The sequence below is a fragment of the Dendrobium catenatum genome, unplaced genomic scaffold (assembly GCF_001605985.2).
Source record: "Dendrobium catenatum unplaced genomic scaffold, ASM160598v2 original_scaffold_250052, whole genome shotgun sequence".
Lineage (NCBI taxonomy): Eukaryota > Viridiplantae > Streptophyta > Magnoliopsida > Asparagales > Orchidaceae > Dendrobium > Dendrobium catenatum.
The window spans coordinates 59,746-84,810 of NW_021568452.1; the positions used below are offsets into that span (position 1 = coordinate 59,746).

At 38.9% G+C, this 25,065-nt stretch overlaps 1 protein-coding gene across 6 annotated transcripts in view; it reads left to right on the plus strand.

Annotated features, from left to right (window-relative positions):
* Positions 1-1,425: 1,425 nt before the first annotated feature.
* LOC110094002 (sorting nexin 2B) overlaps positions 1,426-25,065 on the plus strand; it is a 48,926-nt gene continuing 25,286 nt past the window's right edge. For 4 of the 6 annotated variants that reach the window (XR_003699889.1, XM_028692649.1, XM_028692651.1 and 1 more), the window contains exons 1-3: positions 1,426-2,559; positions 21,524-21,733; positions 21,825-22,088. Coding sequence is in view for 5 of the 6 variants with exons in the window: in XM_028692649.1 (XP_028548482.1) it covers positions 1,603-2,559; positions 21,524-21,733; positions 21,825-22,088 (1,431 nt within the window). In the remaining variant the exon portion in view is untranslated. The remainder of the gene's footprint in view (positions 2,560-21,523; positions 21,734-21,824; positions 22,089-25,065) is intronic. The other 2 variants (XM_020819092.2, XM_020819100.2) reach the window with 2 other exon arrangements.

Below are 25,065 nucleotides of genomic sequence, written 5' to 3' on the forward strand. Positions count from 1 at the left end.
GTGACACAAATCCATTGACATAACCCGCTGGCCTGTTATTTGAGATCTTCATAGATACATTATTAAAATTTTCAACCAGGCATTCCCAAATTACCCATGCCCAGTTAATTAATGAAAAATCATCAACATTATTTGCTATTGTCTTAAGCATCTTAGGAACTTTAAAGTTGCTTTGTTGGAAAAATAAATTAGAACACAAATACATAATAAATGTTTTCAACATGGTATCTGGGGAGCTTTCCCTAGTCAACTCAAACATTTCAGTCTTAATATCCTTTGAACTGATTGTTGAAGTCGGCAAGGTCATCCAAGTAATCTCCTCACCTCTGTTTGGTAGTCCAGTCAGGAGGGCCACTTCATCAGCTGTGAAAGGGACAACATGGCCCTCTATAATGAAGCTTTGCTTTTTAATGTTCCACATTGTCAGCAGTTGGTAGATAAGTGGGGCGTTTTGCTCAAATCCAGAAAATTGAAGAAATTAGTAAATATTAAGTTCCTTCAATTTCAATAGGAATTATATCTGAAAATGTATCACACATTGTTCTGAAAGTCGAAACATAGCATATATATGATATAGGACAGACGTAAATCTGCGTAGAATAAGAAACTATAATTAATTTAAAGAAGCATATTATAAGTACGCATATAAAACGCAATAAAATACGCATATTATACGCAACGTGTACGCATACCATACGCAACGTGTACGCATACCATACGCGTTGTGTACGCATACCATACGCGAGGGGTACGCATACCATACGCAATGTACGCAAAGGATGAGAAAAATATCAGCAGAAATCTAGAGTTTAGGGTACACTAATCGTTTTTCTTTATTGGAAGTTTAATTTTATGATTTAAAGATCCAAAGTACTTATTATAAAATGTTAGGTTTTGTCTTCAACATATACGCAGAAAATAAGTGAAATTTACGCAGATTATACACATTGTGTACAAAGAAAATACGCAGAAAAAACGAAAATGATGAGATAAATTTAAACTTTTATTGTTACTCGGAATGATTTAAATTTATTTTTTTGTTTCTTCAGCAAATACGCGTTGAATATCAAAGATATCCGTAGTTCATTTTATGTCAATGTAAGAATTTTCGCACCTTTCTCTTTGCAGGTGAATCCTTTTCCACGTCCATGATGAGAATAAGAGATTGCTGGAGGAATTCAGCGAGAGTTTTTTGCTGGAAGCTCGGGATAAATGGAGCGAATGGCCGAAATGTGGAATTTGGAAAATGTTAAAATTTTCCGCCTTTTTCATTGTATATACTGGGCGGGCCTCGTATTATTTACTCTAAAAAATACAAACGAGTCGGACCTTAACTTTCCACATAAGCTGGCCACGCGTTATATTTTTATTGGCTAATGTTACACAGACCGAACACATATTTGTAATCGGATTACACATTGAATAATTTCTCCTAATTTTTGCCCTCGATCCCTTTCGTTTTCTTGAGGGACTCTCTCCGCCGAGCACGAGCAAAGTTAACTGTACTCGCCTCTCCGCTGTCCTTCACTTCTTCCTCTACCACTGCTTACCGTCTTACCCCTCCAATTATTCGCCGCCGCGCCTCCGCTCTCTACTGCTGGGATGATGGGCCCGGAGACCGCCTCCGGTTTCGGTCCCCCGCTCCCTTCCGAGGTCAGGGCGTCCCTCCCCCTCTCCTCTTCTTCGTCGTCCTCCTCCTCCCCTTCCATCTACCGCAGCGCCGTCAGTGGCGATCCTTTGCTCTTCCCATCCACCTCGTCTTTCTCATCTTCATCGTCCTTCGTCGACCCCCCTTCATACGCCGACGCGGTCTTCCGCCCCGTCGAGCCACAGAACGGAATAGATTCTACTTCGGGAAACGCTACGGCTTTCTCCAGATCCGGTCGCGCCTCCACGTCTGACTATCTCGAGATCACCGTCACCGACCCCCAGAAGGAGAATGATTCCGCAACCTCACTCGTTCCCGGCGGTGGCGCCTACGTAACATACCTCATCACCACCCGCGTCCGCGTAGCCGCCACCGCGTACAGCGTTCGACGCCGATTCCGCGACGTTGTCACCCTCGCTGACCGTCTCGCAGAATCCTACCGCGGCTTCTTCATTCCGATCCGCCCCGATAAAAACGTGGTCGAGTGTCAGGTGATGCAGAAGCACGAGTTCGTTGAGCAGCGGCGAGATGCTTTGGAAAAGTATTTGCAGCGCCTTGCGACGCATCCGGTCGTTGGCTGTAGCGAGGAACTTAGGGTTTTTCTCCGAGCGCAGGGAAAGCTGCCACTGTCACCAACGACGGACGTGGCTTCAAGGATGCTTGACGGGGCGGTGCGGCTACCAAGGCAGTTATTTGGGGACGGAGCGTACGGCAGCGTGGCACCACAGGAAGCGGTGCAGCCCGCGAGGGGTGGAAGAGATTTGTTGAGGATGTTTAAGGAGTTGAAGCAGTCTGTCACGAACGAATGGGGAGGGACGAAGCCATTGCTAGTGGAGGAGGATAAAGAGTTCTTGGAGAGGAAAGGGAAGATACAGGAACTCGCACTGCAGCTCAATGCCACCTCAGAACAGGTATTCAGATTTTAGATTATGTTTAAATGTTATTGTTAAGCTGGTGTATTGCTTTGCTGCACAAGTTGTATGAGTTATGGGCTGATTGGTGTAGCAGCCTATGCTTGCTTTCACCCTGTCCGTGCAAACTTGCAAAGTAGTTGTCTGGATATGAGTATGCATAAGATTACAAATTTAACCAAATTTTGAATAGTTTTCTGCATTCTGGCTAGAAATTCTTTGCCTAAGCTAATACTGTGAACCAGTGGATTCATGGAAGAATTTCTTAAGAATGTGCGGATTTTGCATTTTGGATTTGATAGACACCCATCTTAATAAACTTCAATAGCCTTATCGGCTCATCCTAAGCTAGCTCAGGAACATGTAATTGATGTAGAATTATAGATGCAAGTGATGTTGATTTGAAAATTACGCATGCTTAAATAGAGCTTAATAATTTATTATCTCACAATGAGCTTAAGCAATGACTTCAGCATGCAAGGGGGCAACCAAGTTTACGAAAACAATCACATGCTAATGGGAGGACCATTAAATAACAGATTAATTAATAACATGCTCACGTGGTGTTTCAGAGACAATCCCTAAGTTAACAAATAGATTAGTCACTATAAAGGCCCACTCACACAATGCTGTTGATGTGGGCTAAGCGGATAAGCTTTCACAATAAAACAATGCCACGATGGAGGAGGGATCAAAAAGATAGGGGGGGGGGGGTTTACCCATTTGGAAGAAATAGCCACAGTGAAGTCGTTGGGCTGCCTATGTAGAAAGGATAGCAATACGACCCTCTTGCACTCCCGAACAACACTCTACAACAACATCAATAACATCAAGCCTTTATCCCACTACGTGGGGTCGGCTACATGAATCCTTTTTCTCCATTGTGTCCTATTAAAAGTCAAATTCTCGTTTAAATCTAATAAAGAAAGGTCATTCCTAATATCTTCTAACCAAGTCTTTTTAGGTCTACCCCAACCTTTCTTAACATAAGTCAAATCTAATACCTCTACTCTCCTAACTGGGTCATCGCAAGGCCGCCGTTTTATGTGACCAAACCATCTAAGGCGACTTTCTCTAATCTTATCTTCTATTGGAGCTACTCCAACCTTTTCACGTATATGCTCATTTCGTATCCTATCTCTAAGGGTAAAGCCACTCATCCACCTGAGCATCCTCATCTCTGCCACACTTAACTTAGTATTATTCTTATCTTTTAAAGGCCAACATTCGGCACCATAAAGCATTGCAGGCCTCACTACCATCTTATAGAATTTTCCCTTAAGTTTGAGGGGTACATTTTTATCACATAACAAGCCCGATGCATTCCTCCACTTCAACCATCCAACTTGAATTCTGCTGATAATATCCCCATCTATTTCACCATCACTCTGAACAATAGATCCAAGTATCTAAAAACGTTACTCTTATAATGACTTGATCGTTCCAAAGTACAATCCCCTCACTAGGTCTATTACTATAAAAATTACACTCCATATATTCGCGTTTTAGATGCTACTCAAGCGAAAAACATTAGACTATAAGGTTGACTCCATAATTAAGTTACCTTCAACCCTTCTAGTCTATCAACAATGAAAGAATATCATCAGCAAAAAGGCATACACCAGGTACATCCTCTTTGCGCAAATGGTCTAGTTGAGAACATCCATGACTAAAGAAAAAAGATATGGGCTTAAGGCTGATCCTTGATGTAACCCACTGAATAGGGAAATACTGGTCAATCCACCTTGTTTTGAAACACAAGTAAATGCTCTGCATTACATATCTTTTAATGATTTGAATATAAGCATTATTGACTCCTTTCATTTCAAAGAACTCTCCAATAGCACTTTCTCTTGGAACTTTATCAATATGCTTTTCTAAAATCATAAATATCATTCTGTAGGATATCCTTATTTTCTCTATATTTTTCCACAAACCTCTTAATAAATGTATGGCATTCCATAAGTCGACCTACCCGGCATGAATCCAAATTGATTTTGAGAAACATTAGTATCACGCCACAACTTATGCTCCATAACTCGCTCCCATAGTTTTAAAGTTGACACATTAACTTAATCACCTCTTTTAATTCGGCACCAATCTTGTATGCATCACCCTTTATTCTTAAAAATATTGAATTAACACACTCATTCTCCACTCAGTCTGGCATCTTCTTAGTCTCAAAATAGTATTAAAAAGTTTAGTAAGCCATTTAAATTCCTTCATCTCTAAGCATTTCCACCCTCTATTGGATATCATCAGGTTCAACAGCTTTTCCACCCTTCATTTTCTTTAAAGCCTCTCTAACTTCAGTTTTACTAATACGCCGATAAAACATAAATCTTTATTTTCATTTAGGGTGCTAAGGTCACTATAGTCAATCTTATTTTTACAATCTTCATTAAAAAGTTTAGCAAAATATCTCATCCATCTTTGTTGAATATCATCTTCTAAGAAAAGTATTTTTTGATATTCATCTTTAATACACTTCACTTGAACTAAATCCTTACTACTCCTATCTCTTTGTTTGGCTAACTTATACATATATCTTTCTCCCTCTTTAGTATCTAATCTATTATATAAATCACTAAAAGCTAATGCCTTTGCATCGCATATTGCTTTCTTAGCATCCTTACGAGCCACTTTATATATTTCCCAATTATCAAAATTTTTAAAATTAAACCAATTTTTATAACAAAGCTTCTTATTTTTAATTTTTTCTTGCACATTAGGATTCCACTACCAACTATTTTTACTATTAGGAGCTTTTCCCTTTGATACTCCAAGGACATCTTTTGCAATATTCTTAGGGTGCGTTTGGGACGGCTGTTGCTGTCGGTAAAGCAGGTTGTGAAATTGTTGTACATAAACCTGCTTTCTTAAGTTGCTGTATAGAAATCAGTCAATGTTGTTTGGGTATTACTACTGCCGAACTGCTACGCTACTGCTGTTTTACAACAAATTACCTTGTTACCCTTATATATATGAAGATGAATAAAATTTGTTCAAATTTAATTTTTTTAACTCTTTATGTTAACAATTTTGATATAAAATTTAACTATTTTATTGCTTTATACATATTTAAACCAAATGTATAAAGTAATAAAAAAAAATCAAAATCAAAACTCCTATGACGCTGAACCAATATCCCCCTTCCCTTTGCCAGTCTTCTTCGGCAGTAAGGTCTGGTGTATGTTTGGCAGAACACCACCATTAGCGATTGTCATAGAACCCAAAAGCTTGCTAAGCTCCTCATCATTCCTCACGGCAAGCTGAATGTGTCTAGGCACAATCCTATTCTTCTTATTATCTCTCGCTGCATTCCCCGCCAACTCAAGAACCTAGATTACAAAAGCAATAAGACCACCTACAGCCAAATATTGCAGAGAACAAGAAACCTAACTCATTTAAAAATAGATTAGTATACCAACCTCAGTAGCTAGATACTCAAGGACGACAGAAAGATATACGGGAGCACCAGCACCAACACGTTCAGCGTACTTGCCAGCCTTAAGGAAGCGAGCAATCCTCCTGACGGGGAACTGCAAACCGGCCTTATGAGATCTAGACACAGATTTCGTGGCTTTGGCCTTGCCACGCCCTCCCTTGGTAGATGCAGTAGAGCTCATGGCGGCCATAAATCAGAAAGCAAACCCTAGCTTTTGAACAAGGAGAATGACGACGCTGCAGATAAAAATATGCCCATCGGAGAAGGCGCGCATCGGAGAAGCAGCGACCCGGCTTTTCCGTCTTTTATGCCCTTCACAACGGCGGAAAGCAGTGAGCCGCAGCGGACCGCGGGACGCAATGAAAGGTCGCGAGAAGCAGCGGCGGGCTGCAGAAATTTTTCTAACTTTGTTCTACCGCAATGTCCCAAACGAGCACTTAATAAATTTTTATAAAGCAAAGCAGTCGTGAAGTCGTCCCAAACGCACCCTTAATATCATTAGCCACTTTTTCCCACATAATATTAGCATCCTCATGCACAGACAAAATCTTAAGATCTAAAATCTTATTTCCAAAAATATTTTTGTTAATATTCTTTAAATGCCCGAACAACACTCTAACGTCTCAAAAAATTTTGGACAACAATTTTGTGGGAGCCAAATCCTGGAACAACTGGTAGTGGGGCTGGAAAATGGTCTGATCTTGTATTGCAGCAGTAGGTAGCCGTCTTTGGGATGATTTGAGGAGAAACAACAAGCTCCTGGCGTGAATTTTTTTTTTTGGGGGCTGGGGGGGGGGAGCGACAAGCATTTAATGATTAGGGGCTGATTTGGGGTCTTAGTGAAGTTGACAACTATAGTTTACTAGTTAAGGAAAGAAGAACTAATTCAGCTTTTCAATCAATACTCAGATTTGCTGATGAGGATATCCTATTAGATCGATCCACACGGGACCAACTCAGGAGGACAAAGGCGTAACTCTTCCGCCTCCTTGTACGCGCCGACCTAACTATAAATCCCACGGAGCGATTGAGTAGATTTTTGAGGGAGTTAGTAAGGAAATTTGAATATAGGGATTGTTTAGAGATTTTCTTTTGGATTGTATGTATTAAATAGTTTGTTTTCTTAGGGTTATGACATCTTAAATTTGGCTAAAATTTTATATCTCTTTGTTTCTTTGGGCCCTAGCGGCATCTAGAGATTTGGGAGAGATAGATCCTCCTCTCGAATAGAGGATCGATTGTATCATGTTATTTTATTCCGTTCTATTTGATTATTGCAATAAAATTACTATTTTTCTGGTTTTCTTTTGTAGGTTGGAAGAGTTTTTCTCATTGTTTTTCTAAAATTGATAGGAAGAAAGTACTAAGCCACATTGAACTCGTTTGGTTGCCTATGTGGAAAGGACAACAATACAACCCTCATGTACGACCGGACAACACTCTAACGTCTCCGAAAATTATGGACATCAACTATGTGGGCGCCAAATCCTAGAACAACTGGTAGTGGGACCGGAAAATGGGCTGATATTATTGTATTGCAGCAGCAGGCTATCTTTGGGATGATTTGAGAGGGAATCAACAAGCTCTTAGTTTGAAGTTTTATTTGGGCGGCAGCGGGGGTGGGGGGGGGGGCAAGCACTAAATGATTAGGGGCTGAATTGGGTCTTAGTGGAGTTGCCTACTATAGCTTACTAGTTAAAGAAATAAGAATTAATTCGGATTTTCAATCAATACTTAGATTTGCTTATGGGGATATCTTGTTAGACCGGTCCATACGGGATCGACTCTGGCAGACAGATGCAGAACTCCTCTGCCTCCTTGTATGCGTTGACCGAATTGCAAGTCCCATGGAGCAATTTAGGAGATTTTTGAGGGAGTTAGGAGGGAAATTTTAATGTATGGCATCTAAAATTGATAGAGTGTTGTTTGAGCGTGCAAGAGGATCGTATTGATGTCCTTTCCACAACGACTTCACTGTGACTTAGTAAGCACTAAATGATTGGTGGATGATTTAGGTCTTAGTGGAGTTGCCAACTATAGGTTACTATAAGAATTAATTCAGATTTTCATTCAATACTCAGATTTGTTGAAGGGGATATCTTGTTAGACCAGTCCACACGGGATCGGCAAGCACTAAATGATTAGGGGTTAATTTGGGGTCTTAGTGGAGTTGCCAACTATAGCTTACTAGTTAAGGAAAGAAAAATTAATTCAGAGTTTCAATCAATACTCAGATTTACTGATGAGGATATCTTGTTAGACTGGTCCATTGAATTGGTCCACACGGGACCAGCTCAAGCGAACAAAGGCGGAACTCTTCCGCCTCCTTGTATGCACCGACCGAACTGCAAATCCCATGGAGCTATTTAGGAGATTTTTGAGGGAGTTAGGAGGGAAATTTGAATGTAGGGACTGTTTAGAGATTTCATTTTAGATTGTATGTATTAAATAGTTTGTTTCCCTAGGGTTAAGGCATCTTGAATTTGGCTAAAATTTTAGATCTCTTAGTTTCTTTGGGCTCTAACGGTGTCTAGAGATTGGGAAGAGACATATCCTTCTCTCGAAGAGAGGATCAATTGTATCATGTTATTTTCTTCCATTCTATTTGATTATTGCAATAAATTTATTGTTTTTCCGATTTTCTTTTGGAGGTTGGAAGAGTTTTTTTCTCGCTATTTTTCTAAAATTGATAGGATTTTAAATCTTCAAGTGTTTCCTATCAAATTGGAATCAAAGCAAGTCTTGGGATAGTCGGGAGCTGGTTTTTTTGAAAGTTTAGTGGCGAAATTTCATTTGGAGGAAGGAACTCTTGCTGAATTTTGGATCAAAATCCAAAAAATTTGATGTCGGCCAAGAAGGTAGATGCATTGGAAGAATGTTTTAAAGGAGAGATGAGCCAAACAAAAGTCATGGTGGAGGATCAAATTTCATCCGTAGAAGACAAGGTTTTGTCCGTGGAAGTCAAAGTTTTCGATCTTTATTTGATAGTGAAAAAGTTATTGGAAAATCAAATCCAAACGGCGACATCAAAGCCTAAGGTACCAATGGGAAGAATTACGAATTCTGATTTTTGTAGGAGGGAAAACGATGTAGAAATCATTGAGGAGAAATGGGGAAGGCATGTAGAGAGACGGGGAGATAGGGAACAAGGTGTATATGGTGCTGGTTGGGAGAGAAGAAAGGTAAATTGTAGTAGGGGGGTGCTGATTTTGAAAAAAAAAAGAGGGAAGAAATATTAGAGGCTGCATTGGAGGAAAACTTCATGAAGGGGCTCAACGCAGAGATCAGAGCGGCGGTGAAAATCATGATGCCTCGTGACTTGAGAGAGGCTATGAAGTTAGGATATGTGGTGGAAAATCAGAAGAATCTAGAGAAGGGAGCCAGAAGCAGTAGCTCAGGAGGCACTTATAGGATGACGACCACTCTTTTAGCACCCAAGGGGCCTGCATCAGACAACATTAATGAACCCCCCAGGGAGAATCCAACAGGAGGAAGTGGGGGGAACTTCAAAAGACTGACAGAGAGGGAGATGCAGGAGAAGAGGGCGAAGGGATTATGCTTCAGATGTGATGATAAGTATACTCCAAGACACAAGTGTAGTGATTGAACTTTTCAGGTTTTCACCGTCTGTGATGATGAGGAAATTGAGGGAGGTGAGAGTATGGGGGAGAGAGGGAGAGATGGAGGACAAATTGCATCTAGACGTGATGGAGTCTCCCTGAATTCAATGGTGGGATTCACTCTGAATCATACCATGAAGATGAAGGGGGAAATAACAGACAGGGAGGTGGTAGTATTGATTGATAGTGAGACTACCTATAATTTCATCTTCAACCAAGTCGTGGACCGATTGGGGGTGACATTGGTGGATACATGGTGTTATGGAGTGATGATGGGTACAAGGACGGTGAAGGCAGGTCAGGGGATATGTAAGGGAGTAGTGTTAACCATACATGGGGTTCAGGTGAGGGAAAATTGTCCCATTGGAGTTAGGGAGCACTGATATCATATTGGAAATGAAGTGACTGCAGAACTTGGGGGATATCAAGGTCAATTAGGGAGCATTCACAATGAAGTTAATGGTGGATGGAAGAAGGGTAGTGATCAGGGGAGATACAGGGCTCACCAAAGCCATGATATCACTTAAAACCAAGGTGATGAGCATATAGGAGGTGGGGGAAGGTTATCTGATGGACTGAAGGGTATCAATCCTCTTTCAGTACAATCATTGATTCAACAGTTTAGTAAGGTTTCTAAGCCGCCTCAGGGATTGCCTTCTCCGCTGGGACATGAGCATGCTATCATCTTGAAGGAAGTAGTTTCGCCTATCAGTGTTCATCTGTATCGTCATCCCCAAATCCAGAAGTATGAGAGCGAGAGATTGATCAGGGAGATGCTGGAAGTAGGGATCATTCAACCCAACATCATTCTATTTTTCAATCCAGTGTTATTGATCAAGTGCTTTAGCAGCAGTTTCCTTCGTTCCGCCTTGAGGACAAGGTGATACTTTGGGAGGAGAGTACTTTTAGAATGATCTATTGTGTCGGTCCAGGTAGTCGACATGGGACCGGCTCAGGCGGACAGAGGCGGAACTCTTCTGCCTCCTTGTATGTGCCGATCAAGCTGCAAATCCCACAGAGCGATTTAGGAAAGATTTTTGAGGGAGTTAGGTGGAAAATTTGAATATGAGGATATGCTTGCTCTACAAGTAGGCCTGCAGCTCTACAAATAGGTGCATTATCAGTAATGACCTGAATGATGTTTGAAGGCCCCACCATTATGATAACTTCTTTGATTAAATTAGAAATGAAGAACTTATCCTTATACTGTCCTTCACAGTTTACGGCTTTGATAAACATAGGATAGCTCTCTATTACAGCCATGAAGTTGATAAGTGGTCTTCTTTGTGGATCTGTCCACCCATCACAGACCAAAGTAACTCATTTTTCCTTCCAAACTCCTCTAGTAGGCTTGAGCAACTTCTCAATATTATCCCTCTCTTTGCAACAACTTCGTTCTAATGACATTATATCCTGGTGGCACGTACGTTGCAAGATTGTTATTGCATGCATATGTAAAGACATTCTTGTAATGTGGATTCCTTGCTAGGTTAAAAGGAAGTCTAGTTGAGTAAAACATTCTAGCTATTTCCCCGTCTAGTTGTTCTCTCATTTGTAAATTAAATGCTTTCTCCAAAGCACTATCTACAACATGTTTTATTTATTTTGGTTCAAATCCCTCCATTCGAAAAGGCCCTTTGTTTATAGTACTATCATCACATCTAATTGAAGAAGATGATGAAGGATATGAAGCATGAGTGCTTGGAAGTGGAATATATTTTGGAAGCTCTTTTTGATTCCTTTGTTCAGCTTCACTGATTTTTCTTTGTAATTCAGCCATTTGTGATGAGCTTATCTTCGGGCAAACTTTAATTCCATGACCACTAATCTTCAACAAATGAGCTTTCTTTCTATAATATGATCCTTTGTATGTTGTATTACAAAAATTGCATTTGAATGCAATATTGCCTCCCCCTTCTAATGTTTTACCTATTTTTGTAACATATAACCCCATAGAGGTTTGTTATCTTCAATATTGCTTTCTGATGGACCATCATCAGAACCAATTCTTACTCCACTAGAGCTCATTATCCTACAGAGGATCTATACAAATTAAAACATATGAATTTGAAACATGAAAAAATTTAAGTGAAAGTGTAGATATGTTGCGACTTTGCCGGGGGTCCAAGGGGGCGCTGCCCTCTAGCGGGGTTCAACCTGCCCGGCAGCGCCCCTGGAATTTTTTTTTGTAAGAGTAATTTTGAAGTGCTATTTATTTTTAAAGTTGTTTTTATGGAAAGATACCGAGCGGGGTATCGAGCATGTTTTAGCTTCTCGGTGCCACTTGGTACCATTCGGTACCCCTCTATACCGAGCAATACCGAGCGGTACCGAGCAATACCGAGTTACAGTACCGAGCGATACCGAGTTCCAATACCGAGCGGTACCGAGTTCCAATACTGAGCGGTACCGAGTTTCAATACCGAGCGATACTGAGTTCCAATACCGAGCGGTATTGAGTTCCAGTACCGCTCGGTATCGTGCAGTACCGAGCAATATTGAGTTCCAGTTTCGTTCGGTACCAAGCGGTACCGAGTACCTAGTTTTGATACCGAGTCTATGATTAACAAAACGAAAAACGAAGAAAACGGACCTTCACTGCTCACGTTGCCTTCACTGTTCGCGTTGTTGAGACACTCCGTCGACGAAGGATGATCCTATCGACTTTAATGCTCGCGTCGTCAAGCCTCTTTGTCGAAAAAGGATGATCTTGTTTGCTTCTATGCTCGCATCATCGAGCCGCTCCTTTAACTATAACGAAGAATACGAACACTTGTATGGAAACGAAAAACCTAGCTCTTTGAAATGTTTCAGCCGCATAAATGAATATGGATATTGAGCGGAAACGCCGGAAAGCCGAAATGAATAGGGTAAATTGCGGCTCTATTTTTTTTCTTTTGTTTTTTTTAATAGGACGCGCGTATCGGATATGCGTGTCCAGTCAAATTTAAATAATATTTTAATTGGACACGGCAAAGCCGTATCCGTGCCGTATCGGAGGCGTATCCTTATTCGACATGTGTCCGATACAACACGCCTCATAAGTAGGAGTATCCGTGCAACATAGATTGAAAGTTAAAATTGATTTACTATTCGTAATATGAATTGAAGTTGTGCAAAATGACTTTCTTGATTAGAGTTAGCACCATCAGAATACCCCAACAAGAATGAATACTGAAAAATAATTTATACAATCTTGTATTGTTAAAAGCACACTTTAGGACTGAAATGAAATGAAAAACTAGCTTTGCACATCTATTGCTAGTAAAGTTCAAGTTTAAAGCAAAGCACATGTGTCGCAACTATTGTTTGATTTTCCTTATTGTTTCTCATAGTGATTAAGTTTTTGCCCATTGGATTTCTATTCTCTCCTATTAAAGCTACGAATTTTTGTGGATCCTTTCTTCATGCCTACTTCCATATTTATTCTTATTGTTGATGCTAGTAGCTTCTCGCTGATAAGCTTCTTTGCAAGAATGGTTCTCTTTGCCTTGTAGGCACATTCTTTTGCTTCATAGTGCCTTTGCTTCTTACTCTCTTGCTAGTCACTCAATCATATGAGTATATTCCTATACTACTAATTATTTTTATCACTTATCTTTGTTTTTTTAATCTTTTTTGGCTTTCAGATAGTTGAAAATTATTTATATCAAATTTATTATTATTTTTGCTAAAAAATTATTACTTGATGTAATTTAAGTTTAAATTTGATTAATTAAATGATTATTACAACAACAACAACAACAACATCAAGCCTTTATCCCACTACGTGGGGTCGGCTACATGAATCCTTTTTCTCCATTGTGTCCTATTAAAAGTCAAATTATCGTCTAAATCTAATAAAGAAAGGTCATTCCTAATATTTTCTAACCAAGGAATTAAATGATTATTATATACGCATAATATATGTATAAGTGATTTACAACTCATGAGCATTTCAGCTACTTAAACGCTTCACTTTGTGGTTTGCGTACCTTGCGTATAACATTGTGCTTAGCGTTTTAAAACACTAATGAAGTTAACTAAAGACATTTGTTACATAGCTAATGTTGGTCATAATGATAGTTCATTTATTTCTTGAGGTGCATATGATGGAGTTGCTTAGCTAGATCTTGTTAATTAAATCACCTTTGAAGAAGAACCATCAAGGTTTTCATTTATTGTACCAAATTGTGGTCGATGTGAAATGATTTTAGGTCAGGGTTTACTAGTGCAAGTAGGATGATGTAATGTATCTAGATCACACCATGGTTTAAAATTACGCAATAAAAGGCGCGCCTTGAGGCGCGCCTTAGCGCAATGTGGTCCCTTTAAGCCTCAAAGCCTACGCAATAAGATAAGGTTTTGAGGCTTACGCCTTAAGTTTAATGAGGCGCGCCTTATCGCCTCGCATTTTTGAGGCGACACCTCTAATAAAATTAACATAATTTTTTTTTCAGTTCCGACCCCTAATTGCGCCTAGTGAGATGTCGACGTGGCATCAAAAATTAAACCCTGGTAAAGGTCGAATGTCAGACGCTGCGTTACGGTTTTCAAGTTCCAGCAAACGTTCCAACTTCCAAGCATTCACTCCGGAGCAATTCCAAGCATTCCCTCAGTTTCTTCTCAAATGTCGTCACCCACCAAGAAAAAGGTAATTTGCTGCCATGATTTCTGTTCAGTTCTGCGTATTTTATGGTTATGCTATGCGTAGGTGTTCAAGGTTTTGAAATTCTTCATTTTTTTTATGCCTACGCTATGCGTATACAGTGCTTCTCAAAAATTTTTAAATGTTTGTTTGATACTTTGATTCCATCGGGTTTTCTCTGTATTTAGGGTTTATGAATTTATGTTGAAATTTGAAACATAAACCCTAACTAAATTTTAAGCACCGAGTACTCTATTCGTATGTTGTGCGTACTCTACACGTATATTATGCGTACTATATGCGTATGTTATGCTTATACTGTGCGTAATAATTGCTTATGTTGTGCGTACATACTGCGTGCGTACTTTATGCGTACGTATAATTTGCTGTCATATTTTCTGAAATGTGCGTTCTTGTGCGTATGTTGTGAGTACTCTATGCGTATGTTGAGCGTGATCGTTGCTTGTGTTGTGCGTACTTTATGCTTATGTTGTGCGTTTTTTGTGCGTATCTTATTTACTTATTCTATATGTTTTTATTTTTTAAAATTTTCAAATATATGTTCGTCTAATTACCTATCGATGTTATGTTTCTACTTTTCGATCAATCTGTGATAACTTTGCTCAGCAAATTTCTCTTGAAGTCGTGAACACATTAAAACGGTTGAAGATCATACAATTTTTGTAATTTATTGGGTTTGAGCAAAATGTTTCTCTTATTTATGAGCTGATATCAAGGTGGAATATTTCAAAGCAATGCTTTGTTCTAAAAGGTGACTCCATTTCTTTCATTGCTGATGAAGTGGCCCTACTTACTAGTTTGCCAAATAAAGGAGAATAAATATCATAGCTTTTCTTAGTACATACTCCAGTTACATCATCGGAAATTAAGGCAGACATGTTGGAGTTGAACAAGCAAACCCCCCCGAGACTATATTAAGAACGTTTATAATGTATTTATGTTCAAATTTATTTTTTCAACTTAACAACTTTAAAACCCCTCGGTTGCTTCAAGGAATAGCAAATAATCCAGATAATTTTTTGTCAATAAACTGGGCTAGTTCAATTAGGAAATTTTTAGTTGGAGAGTTTAATAAGGCCTCATCCAATATTTCAAATAAGAAGCCAGCAGGTTACATCAACGGTTTTGTACCTCTACTAATTGTGAGTGCTAAGTGCTAACTGCTAAATTTATTCAAAATTTTATTGGCTCTGCTAATTGAGAGCGGGAGATTAATGGGAAAGGGGGGAGAGGGTTTCCAATTTGGAGCGAAGATGTGGAAATAGAAATTAAAGACTCCAATTTAAATTAATTTGCAATTGGAATTTATCATGGAAACTTTTCTAAATTGGAATTCCAAATTAGGAAAGAATTTGAAATTTGAAATTCAAATTTCAAATTTGAAACTTGTAGAGAGATGGGTTGGACGGGTGTGGGAAGGTCGCCGGCCGGTGCCGTGGGAGTGGCCGGCGGCTGGCTTCCAAGAAGGTGGAGGCAAAGGCTAGGCTCGGTTTCAACTCAAGGATTTTGAATGGCTTTTCTTGTGGTGGAGGGGAAGTGGTTGGAGGAAAACACAAACGAGAAGATAGACTAACTTAACCACGAGCCGCGGACTCTTTTAACGACTGGTGGGTCTTGCGATTTGCTCCCCTTGAGCTCTCTCCCTTCTCAAGCTCTCATGCAAGAAGAAGTAGAAAAAAACACAATTTTTCATTCAAATATTCATTCCTCATGAGAGGAAGCCTTAAATAGCCAAAGGAATAAAGAAAATACAAAGACCAAATTGCCCCTAAGGCTAACATATGACAAGGCCCTTAAGCAAGGGCATACATGAAAAGAAATACAATATACTCATAAAACATAAAACAAAATACATCAAATATAATAAAAATCAAAAGTAGATCATGGCCGTAGATCATGCAGGTCTCCTTGCGCTAGAACTCATGTAGATGTCCTCATCATTCTCCCTGCTGTGAGAAAACTCGACTCCGTCGAGTAGGTGTCTCAAAGGCTCTCGTAGAGCTGTAAGTGATTCTGGATCCGATCTCTGTAAAACCTCTCGATTAATTCACGTATCCTCTAACTTTGGTTGACCTCTTCACCTTATCACATATCTTCTTCGTCCACCCTCTTTGTGGAAATAATGTCATCATTCAGACTCATGTCAATCACTTCCGCTATAGTTTTTTTTTTCCTTTTGGAATATTTGGGAGTGGGGGTGGGCTTGGGTTCTCATAAGGTGGGGTCACACAAGGCTTAATTTGAAGTGGATTTGGGGTTTAACTCCGGACCTTCAAAGTCTACTAAATCTTTTATGTTAAAAAAGGAATGAATGTTGAACTCTGCAAGCAGATCCACCACGCTAGCGTTGTTATAGATTTTAATGACTATTCTAAATGTTCCCGCACTTCTAACATGTGATTTCCGGACGAATCCGCATCATTACTAGGTTACCTACCTTAATAGAGTTAAATTGTCGTTTAGAATTAGCATGAAGTTTATACTTATTATTGCTCTCTTCAGTTAAGCGTGCAATTTTCTTAAGAAAGTCATGCAGATGTAATGCAAATGTTGATGCAAGAGACTTATTGCAATGAAGATTGGCATGAATTGTGGGACCACATGGTTGAAAAAAAAGAAAAAAAAAAAAGATTTGAGAGACAGAGACTACAAAACACACAAACATACCGACTTACAAACACACATAGATAGGAATGCAACAGATCAATCACAAAACGGGAGGACATAAAGTTTCCAAGTCTAAGGGAACTGGTGTAGAAGGAGCACTAAAGACATCCTTAGCTACCAGGGCATCTCTATAGGTAGTTTCAGTTATGGTCATAGGTAGTCTCCTAGTGGCAACAATATAATCTAGCTAGTTCATCCAACTAGGAGAGGGAAAGAATGTAGCGGGTAAAACGAATGAATTAGGAACAATATAAGATGACGGGTCCTGACTCACAACCATAATGGGATAACCCAAAGAGTCACCTGCAGGTATGAGACTCAAAAGATGGGGTAGACTTGGAACATATGTGGGCACAACAGTTAGAGAGGCATCAGGAATGTAGGTGCTAATGCTCTTTCGTTCATTAAAGTCGGTACAAGGAACGGTGATGTAAGTCAGATCAGGAAAGACACACTATGCCAAATATAACTCTAAAGGGGCAACTCCTAAAATAGACTCCAATAAAACAATAGGAGGCTTATCGTTCAACTCAGGCTCATAAATTATCAGACTCATATTATTATCTCTACTAGAATCAGGTTTGGTTATAACCCTAAGATTAATGGTTAAGTCGTGGTTTAATTCAGGTACTAGTAATGGACTCACTTCCAACTTGAGATTATCCACATCGCCATCAACATTATCTGAAATCAAATCAGAATTAGTCAGAGTCATCTCAGTAGAAGATACAATTAAATCAGATTCTTCCGACTTTAATTCCAATGTGTTCAAGGTCAGGTCAGTGTCGTTCGAGATCAAATTAATATCCTCCAAGCAGACCTTATCCAAAGGGATATCCATGATGAGGTTAGGATTAGGATGGGCTAAGATATCAAGGTTTGAGGATTCTAGCTCTCCTAAATTAGGATTTAAGTCGGGCAGGGAGTCTAACTCAATCACTTCAGTTTCATCCTCAAATAATTCTTCGTTATTGGTGATATCATTAGCATCCCCGAAATGGATGCACTCTGTGTCAGGTTCAGGGAAGCTTTTCTTCTTAATGTCTTCCTTTATTATAATCATACTTGCCGGGTCAAGGACTGGGGAGGCTAGGGGTTGACTGGGGTGGCTAGAAGTAGGTCCAAGTAGGGAGTTATGTGGGACCGATCCAACAGAAGGCCCAATAGAAGGTCGGCCATCATGGTTAGGTGAAGACCTACAGGGTGGGGCAGCAACCCTGATGTTACTAATGGGTGGTTGGTCTCGACCACAGTAATGTCCACGGTTTGTCCCAACAAAAGAGGTAGGGTGGTGCTCTAGATGACGGTCACTATTAGAGGGTCAGTATTTCAAACTAAGTTCTCGTCTCATATCTTTCCAAGTAAGGTACTTACCGCGAGACTCTTTATGATATTCCAATTTCATCCAAAATTGAAGAGCCTTACCTTTTAGGTGAGACTTAGCGATGCTAACCTGGTGGGACTCAGGGATATGACATGATTCAAAATAGTCATCCAGTTGTCTAACTCATTCCCTAAAGTAGTAAGGGTCCAAAGAACCATCAAAGGCAGGCAGACGATAAGATGACTCTAAGTGAGGTCGTGGAGGCCTAGGCTCAGGTCTCGGGTGATAAGCTGAGTGGGGCATATAATTAGAGTGGAGATAGTCAACGGGTTTTTCCGTCATAATTCTAGTCATATTGTCCACTAGGTTAACGATGTCATCTAAACGCTTTTGGAGTCTTATCGGGTCCATTGGGAAGCATCAAGTGACACTCAAAGATTATTGGGTGTAAGGGACGTCATTGAGACAACAAGTAGGCTCACTTAACTCACTAATGGGCGCGAAGATTGTTTGGACAGCAAGCTACACTATAGGGTTAAGTAGCCTAGGCACTTAGGAAGGTTGCTAGGTTGAGGACAACACCTAAAAGCTTAAGAAACTAGCCTACAGTTCATTAGATGTGTGTAGGAATGATGTGGACAGCAAACTACTGCATAGAGTTGTCTAAGTGTTGAGGGAGGGTTAAAAGGTGTGGACAGCAATTTACCACTTGCCTAAACTCACCTAAAGGTCAAATAAAAGTGCTGGAATATTCAGGACAGCAGGTTAAATGGTTTCGCAAAGCAACCTAATCAATGAGAAACGATGTAGGTTTAATGGCAGCACTCCTACGCTAGCTAGAATGACTTAGACCCTACTAAATGCATGCAGGAAATGCAAGTACAACAGTGAAAATAGTGAATAAAATCTAACTACGCAATGATATGCATGAAAATTTTAAACTACAATGAAAAGCTTGACCCAAGGAAGTTTTTCTACACATGTCATGCTTGCCTACCATGCTCTGATACCAAGATGATGTGAAACAATACATGCGAAAATGACTTGCTTAAGGAAGTTTGTACTTGTAAATTTTAGAGAGCAATGTTAAGCAAAATCCTCTATTTATGTAAACGATAAGATAACATTAAGGTGATAAAATAGCTGAGGTCTAAACACATGCGAGAGGTTGAGATCATTAAATAGTCAACTAAGTCTTACTTTGCATACATGAGTGGTTTCAACGAGAAATTCCAATGCTAACAATAAGATTAGTATTACGAAGGGCCTCTCTCTCACAACTCATTCAAATACTAGGTTTAGCGGAGGCGATAAAACATGCGCTTTGTAAATCAAATTATAACCACGAGTAGAATAAACTCAGAACATAGAGAGTGAGTGAAGAGTTTACCCAAAAAAAAAGGAGTTATGAAGCTATGACGATGGCTGGAATGAAGGGGCAGCAGCCTTCAAGATTATGGAACCACTCAACAGCAATGGGAGTATCTTCGGGCGGCTGGACGACATTAGATCTCCTCAGGACAGCAGCTAGGACTGGTTCTGGACGGCTGGACAGCACCCTAGTTTGCTGTGATCAACAGGATAACAACCTATTGAGCTCAGGGAAACTTCTAGACAGGAAGAAGGGCTGTCCCTGAGATCTGGAAAGCAATTGTCGCCCCCGAGATGGTTGGACGTCGGTGGGCTGCTGCAGGAATTTCCAAACAGCAAATTAAGATGTTGGGCAGCAGTTTTCCTGAAGCTTTGGAAGGGATTTGAGAAGGAAAAATCAACCAACAGCTGTGGGGAATTTCGGCCAGCAAGGAGGGGAAGTGTTTGAATTAATTCCTTACTTAGGAGTAGTGGATTTGGAAGGAATTAAAGGGGTGGGGAAGATTGATAAAAAACTGACATTTAATTTCAGTTTTGATTAAATTGGGTGGGAAAAGACTTGAATTTTGAATTTCAAGTCATAGGCATTAATGCCTTGAATGGGGGAATTAATGGAGGGGAGCCAAGAGGGGAGGAGGCCGGCGGTTTTTGGAAGGGAGAGGGGAGTTTCAAAATCAATTCTGAAATAAATTTCAGAATTTGAAATTTTAGGAGAGAAAAATTATTTGAAATTAATTTCAATTTCAAATAGGGTGGGGCATTAAATGAGCAATCAATAGGGAGATTCCCTCAAGGGGGCCGGCGGCATGTTGAGAGGGGGAGATTAATGGGAAGAGGGGGGGAGAGGGTTTCCAATTTGGAGCGATGATGTGGAGATAGAAATTAAAGACTCTAATTTAAATTAATTTGAAATTGGAATTTATCATGGAAACTTTCCTAAATTGGAATTCCAAATTAGGAAAGAATTTGAAATTTGAAATTCAAATTTCAAATTTGAAACTTGCGGAGAGATGGGTTGGACGGGTGTGGGAAGGTGGCCGGCCGGTGCCGTGGGAGTGGCCGGCGGCTGGCTTCCAAGGAGGTGGCGGCAAAGGCTAGGCTCGGTTTCAACCCAAGGATTTTGAATGGCTTTTCTTGTGGTGGAGGGAAAGTGGTTGGAGGAAAACACAAACGAGAAGATAGACTAACTTAACCACGAGCCGCGGACTCTTCCAACTACTGGTGGGCCTTGCGATTTGCTCCCCTTGAGCTCTCTCCCTTCTCAAGCTCTCATGCAAGAAGAAGTAGAAAAAAAAAACAATTTTTCATTCAAATATTCATTCCTCCTCTCATGAAGAGGAGAAGGCCTTAAATAGCCAAAGAAATAAAGAAAATACAAAGACCAAATTGCCCCTAAGGCTAACACAAAGAAATACAATATACTCATAAAATATAAAACAAAATACATCAAATATAATAAAAATCAAAAGTAGATCATGGCTGTAGATCATGCAGGTCTCCTTACGCTAGAACTCATGTAGATGTCCTCATCACTTCATTTATGTTAATGGTCTTGGTGTTATCACTCTGTGGAAGGATATAGTTGTAGGCTGGGGGAAAATATGATTTAGTAAGCAGGAAAATTTTCAATTAGGAGTCAACCATTATTGGTATTTTCTTAGAGTTGACATGCCCGATGATTACAAAATTTTCCTCAAGTTTATGGACAATTTCACTGTTTTAATGACAGAAAATTTAAAGCAAATGCAGTTTAAGTATACTTCTCATTAAGGGTATGAAGACTTTTTAATATGTATTGTTTGAAAAGTCTTTGCTTAGCTCAAATCTTAAAATGCTTAACATATTATTCATCTATACCTGCTCCTTATATTCTTTGTTTAATGCAGGCCGAGGCACTAGTTAAAGCACAACATGATACTGGAGAAGCACTGGGCGAGTTGGGTCTGGCATTCATTAAACTGATTAAGTTGGAAAATGATGAGGCCATATATGTGCCTCAGAGAGTGGGAGCTGCTAATACCAAAATATTGGCAACTGCCGCTGTTAAAGCAAGCAGATTTTACCGAGAATTGAATTCTCAAACAATTAAACACCTGGTAATAAAGTACAAAATATGTTAAGAAGATTCATGATATGTGTATTGCTGAAATTTTTTGCATATCTACTAATATTTCCGTAACTTTTTAGCAGGACACTCTGCATGAATACATGGGATTGATGTTAAGCATTCGTAATGCATTCTCGGAACGATCTGATGCTTTATTGACAGTACAAACACTTCTATCAGATCTTACTTCTTTACATGCTAGGGCTGAAAAGATTGAATCTGCTTCTGCCCGGGTATTTGGTCGTGATGATTCAAGAATTCAAAAACTAGAGGAGATAAGAAGAACAATAAAAGTTACAGAAGATGCTAAAGATTGCGCTACTAGAGAGTACGAAAAAATAAAGGTAATACCTTCTCACCCAAAATAGCTATATGATAGCTTTAAAAAAGCTTAAATGACTTCTACCATACTGCTTGGGACTGAATGAAATTCCATAACTCATATTAGGCTTGAAGTCTTTCTCTTTAAGTAATAAACTAATGAAGTGCAAGTTATCAAGCTGAACGGATGCTGTGTGGTAGTTGAAAATTTAGCAATTTGATTGATTAAATTGATCTATCGATGCTACTATTAAAATGGAGCCTCAAACTTTTAATATAAAATAAGGACCTTCTATTCTATCAGATCTATAAATGTGAACATGATAAAATATTCGTACGGACATCAATGGAAAAATGCTGCAACATTTTATCACGATCTTTCCATCGATGTTCAGTTTTTTTTTTTATCTCGCCGTATGTTAAGCCTTCGTCCTCTTCTTCCTAATTCTGTTGGGTAAGCCACTTCACAGAACTGATTGACAAGTCTAATTAATCACCGCCCAAACCTTTGAAGTTCGCTCCTTTTTTTCTATGAGAATGGAACTGACTTTTTCTTGTCAAGTGATTCCTCCTTTAAGTGAAAACTAAGCACCGGTATTACCTCCCATTTCTTTGATTGCTTATTTTGCATGCATCTAGACCTTCTTATCTCCTAGCATTTATCATGTCGCCCATCTTTTATTTTCTTTATAGATATGTTGACGCATCTCAAATTATCCATTCATTCATTGCGCATGAGTTAGGTTTCCATCAGTTGTCATTTCTTTCCTGTGTCTTTTTTTGCTTGTGAAATTGCTTATTCCTTTCTTATTTTAAATTTTTTTGTTATTTGTGCTTGCAATCCGGGCATATGCTCCCATATTACTTTTAAGGAAAATTTACATACATACCACTTTATAACATCCTATTTATATATTTAGCACCCAAAACTTTAATATTACATGCATACCACCCTATATTATTTTAATATCAAATATGCCACTAATATTTCTTTCCTACCACTCATATATTTCATTTCTACCACTCATATTTGATATGAAAATGAACTATGGGTGGTATGTATGTAATATTAAAGTTTTAAGTGTTAAATATGTAAATAGAGTAGTATAAGGTGGTAAGTATGTAAATCTCCCTACTTTTAAATTGTGATATAAGCAGAAACACTTATTTGCTCTAGCTTTTTGTTCCTATGGTTCCTGAAACTTTTAGGAAGTAAACTTTCATAACGTGCGAGGGCAGAGTCCTTTGCGTTGAATATGCTGTCAAACTCTACGAGTGATGGAAGTTGGAGCCAGTTGCTCTTTGTTTAGCTTATGACTTGCTTTATGTTTTTTTTACATTTTATTTATAATATTTATCACAAGAAATATCGAATTTTTTAAAAAATTTGGATGTAAGTACAAGGGTATTTGTGATTCTTTTCTTAATATCTTTAGAAGTACGATTAGTAAATTTTGTCCAATGAAAATCTCGTTTTAAGACAGTTGGTATTATGCGACCTGATGATTGTAAAATGTTTAATAAATATTATACAAAATGTATCCATAATATAAAAACTTTAGAATCTTGTGAATTTTAATAGGTTTGGTCATTCATTAATTCCTTTTACTTTAGCACGATCAACTAAGTGTTCCTGCACTTAGTGATACAAATCTCAAAAATATCACATAAGATCATGAAACAGAAAATTTTTTATTCAAATATAAATTTTTAAATACTTAAAAATTTCTTTTAACATGAGCCAAATGATCTTCTACAGTCTTCTTATATATCAATATAAAAGTATGTGACTACAACAACAACATCAAGCCTTTATCCCACTACGTGGGGTCGGCTATATGAATCCTTTTTCTCCATTGTGTCATATTAAAAGTCAAATTCTCATTTAAATCTAATAAAGAAAGGTCATTCCTAATATTTTATAACCAAGTCTTTTTAGGTCTACCCCTACCTTTCTTAACATAAGTCAAATCTAATACCTCTACTCTCCTAACCGGGTCATCGCAAGGCTGCCGTTTTATGTGACCAAACCATCTAAGGAGACTTTCTCTAATCTTATCTTCTACTGGAGCTACTCCAACCTTTTCACGTATATGCTCATTTCATATCCTATCTCTAAGGGTAAAGCCACTCATCCACCTGAGCATCCTCATCTCTGCCACACTTAACTTAGTATTATGCTTCTCTTTTAAAGGACAACATTCGGCACCATAAAGCATTGTAGGCCTCACTACCATCTTATAGAATTTTCCCTTAAGTTTGAGGGGTACATTTCTATCACATAACAAGCCCGATGCATTCCTCCACTTCAACCATCCAACTTGAATTCTGCTGATAATATCCCCATCTATTTCACCATCACTCTGAACAATAGATCCAAGATATCTAAAACGTGTACTCTTATTAATGACTTGATCGCCCAAAGTCACAATCCCCTCACTAGGTCTATTACTACTAAAATTACACTCCATATATTCCGTTTTAGATCTACTCAAGCGAAAACCTTTAGACTCTAAAGTTGACCTCCATAATTCAAGTTTACCTTCAACTCCCTCTCTAGTCTTATCAACAAGAAGAATATCATCAGCAAAAAGCATACACCAAGGTACATCCTCTTGCAAATGTCTAGTGAGAACATCCATGACTAAAGCAAAAAGATATGGGCTTAAGGCTGATCCTTGATGTAACCCAACCGAAATAGGAAAATACTTGGTCAATCCACCTTGTGTTTGAACACAAGTAATAGCTCATGCATACATATCTTTAATGATTTGAATATAAGCATTATTAACTCCTTTCTTTTCAAGAACTCTACATAGCACTTCTCTTGAAACTTTATCATATGCTTTTTCTAAATCAATAAATATCATATGTAGATCCTCCTTATTTTCTCTATATTTCTCCATCAAACCTCTCAATAAATGTATGGCTTCCATAGTAGACCTACCAGGCATGAATCCAAATTGATTTTGAGAAACATTAGTATCACACCACAACCTA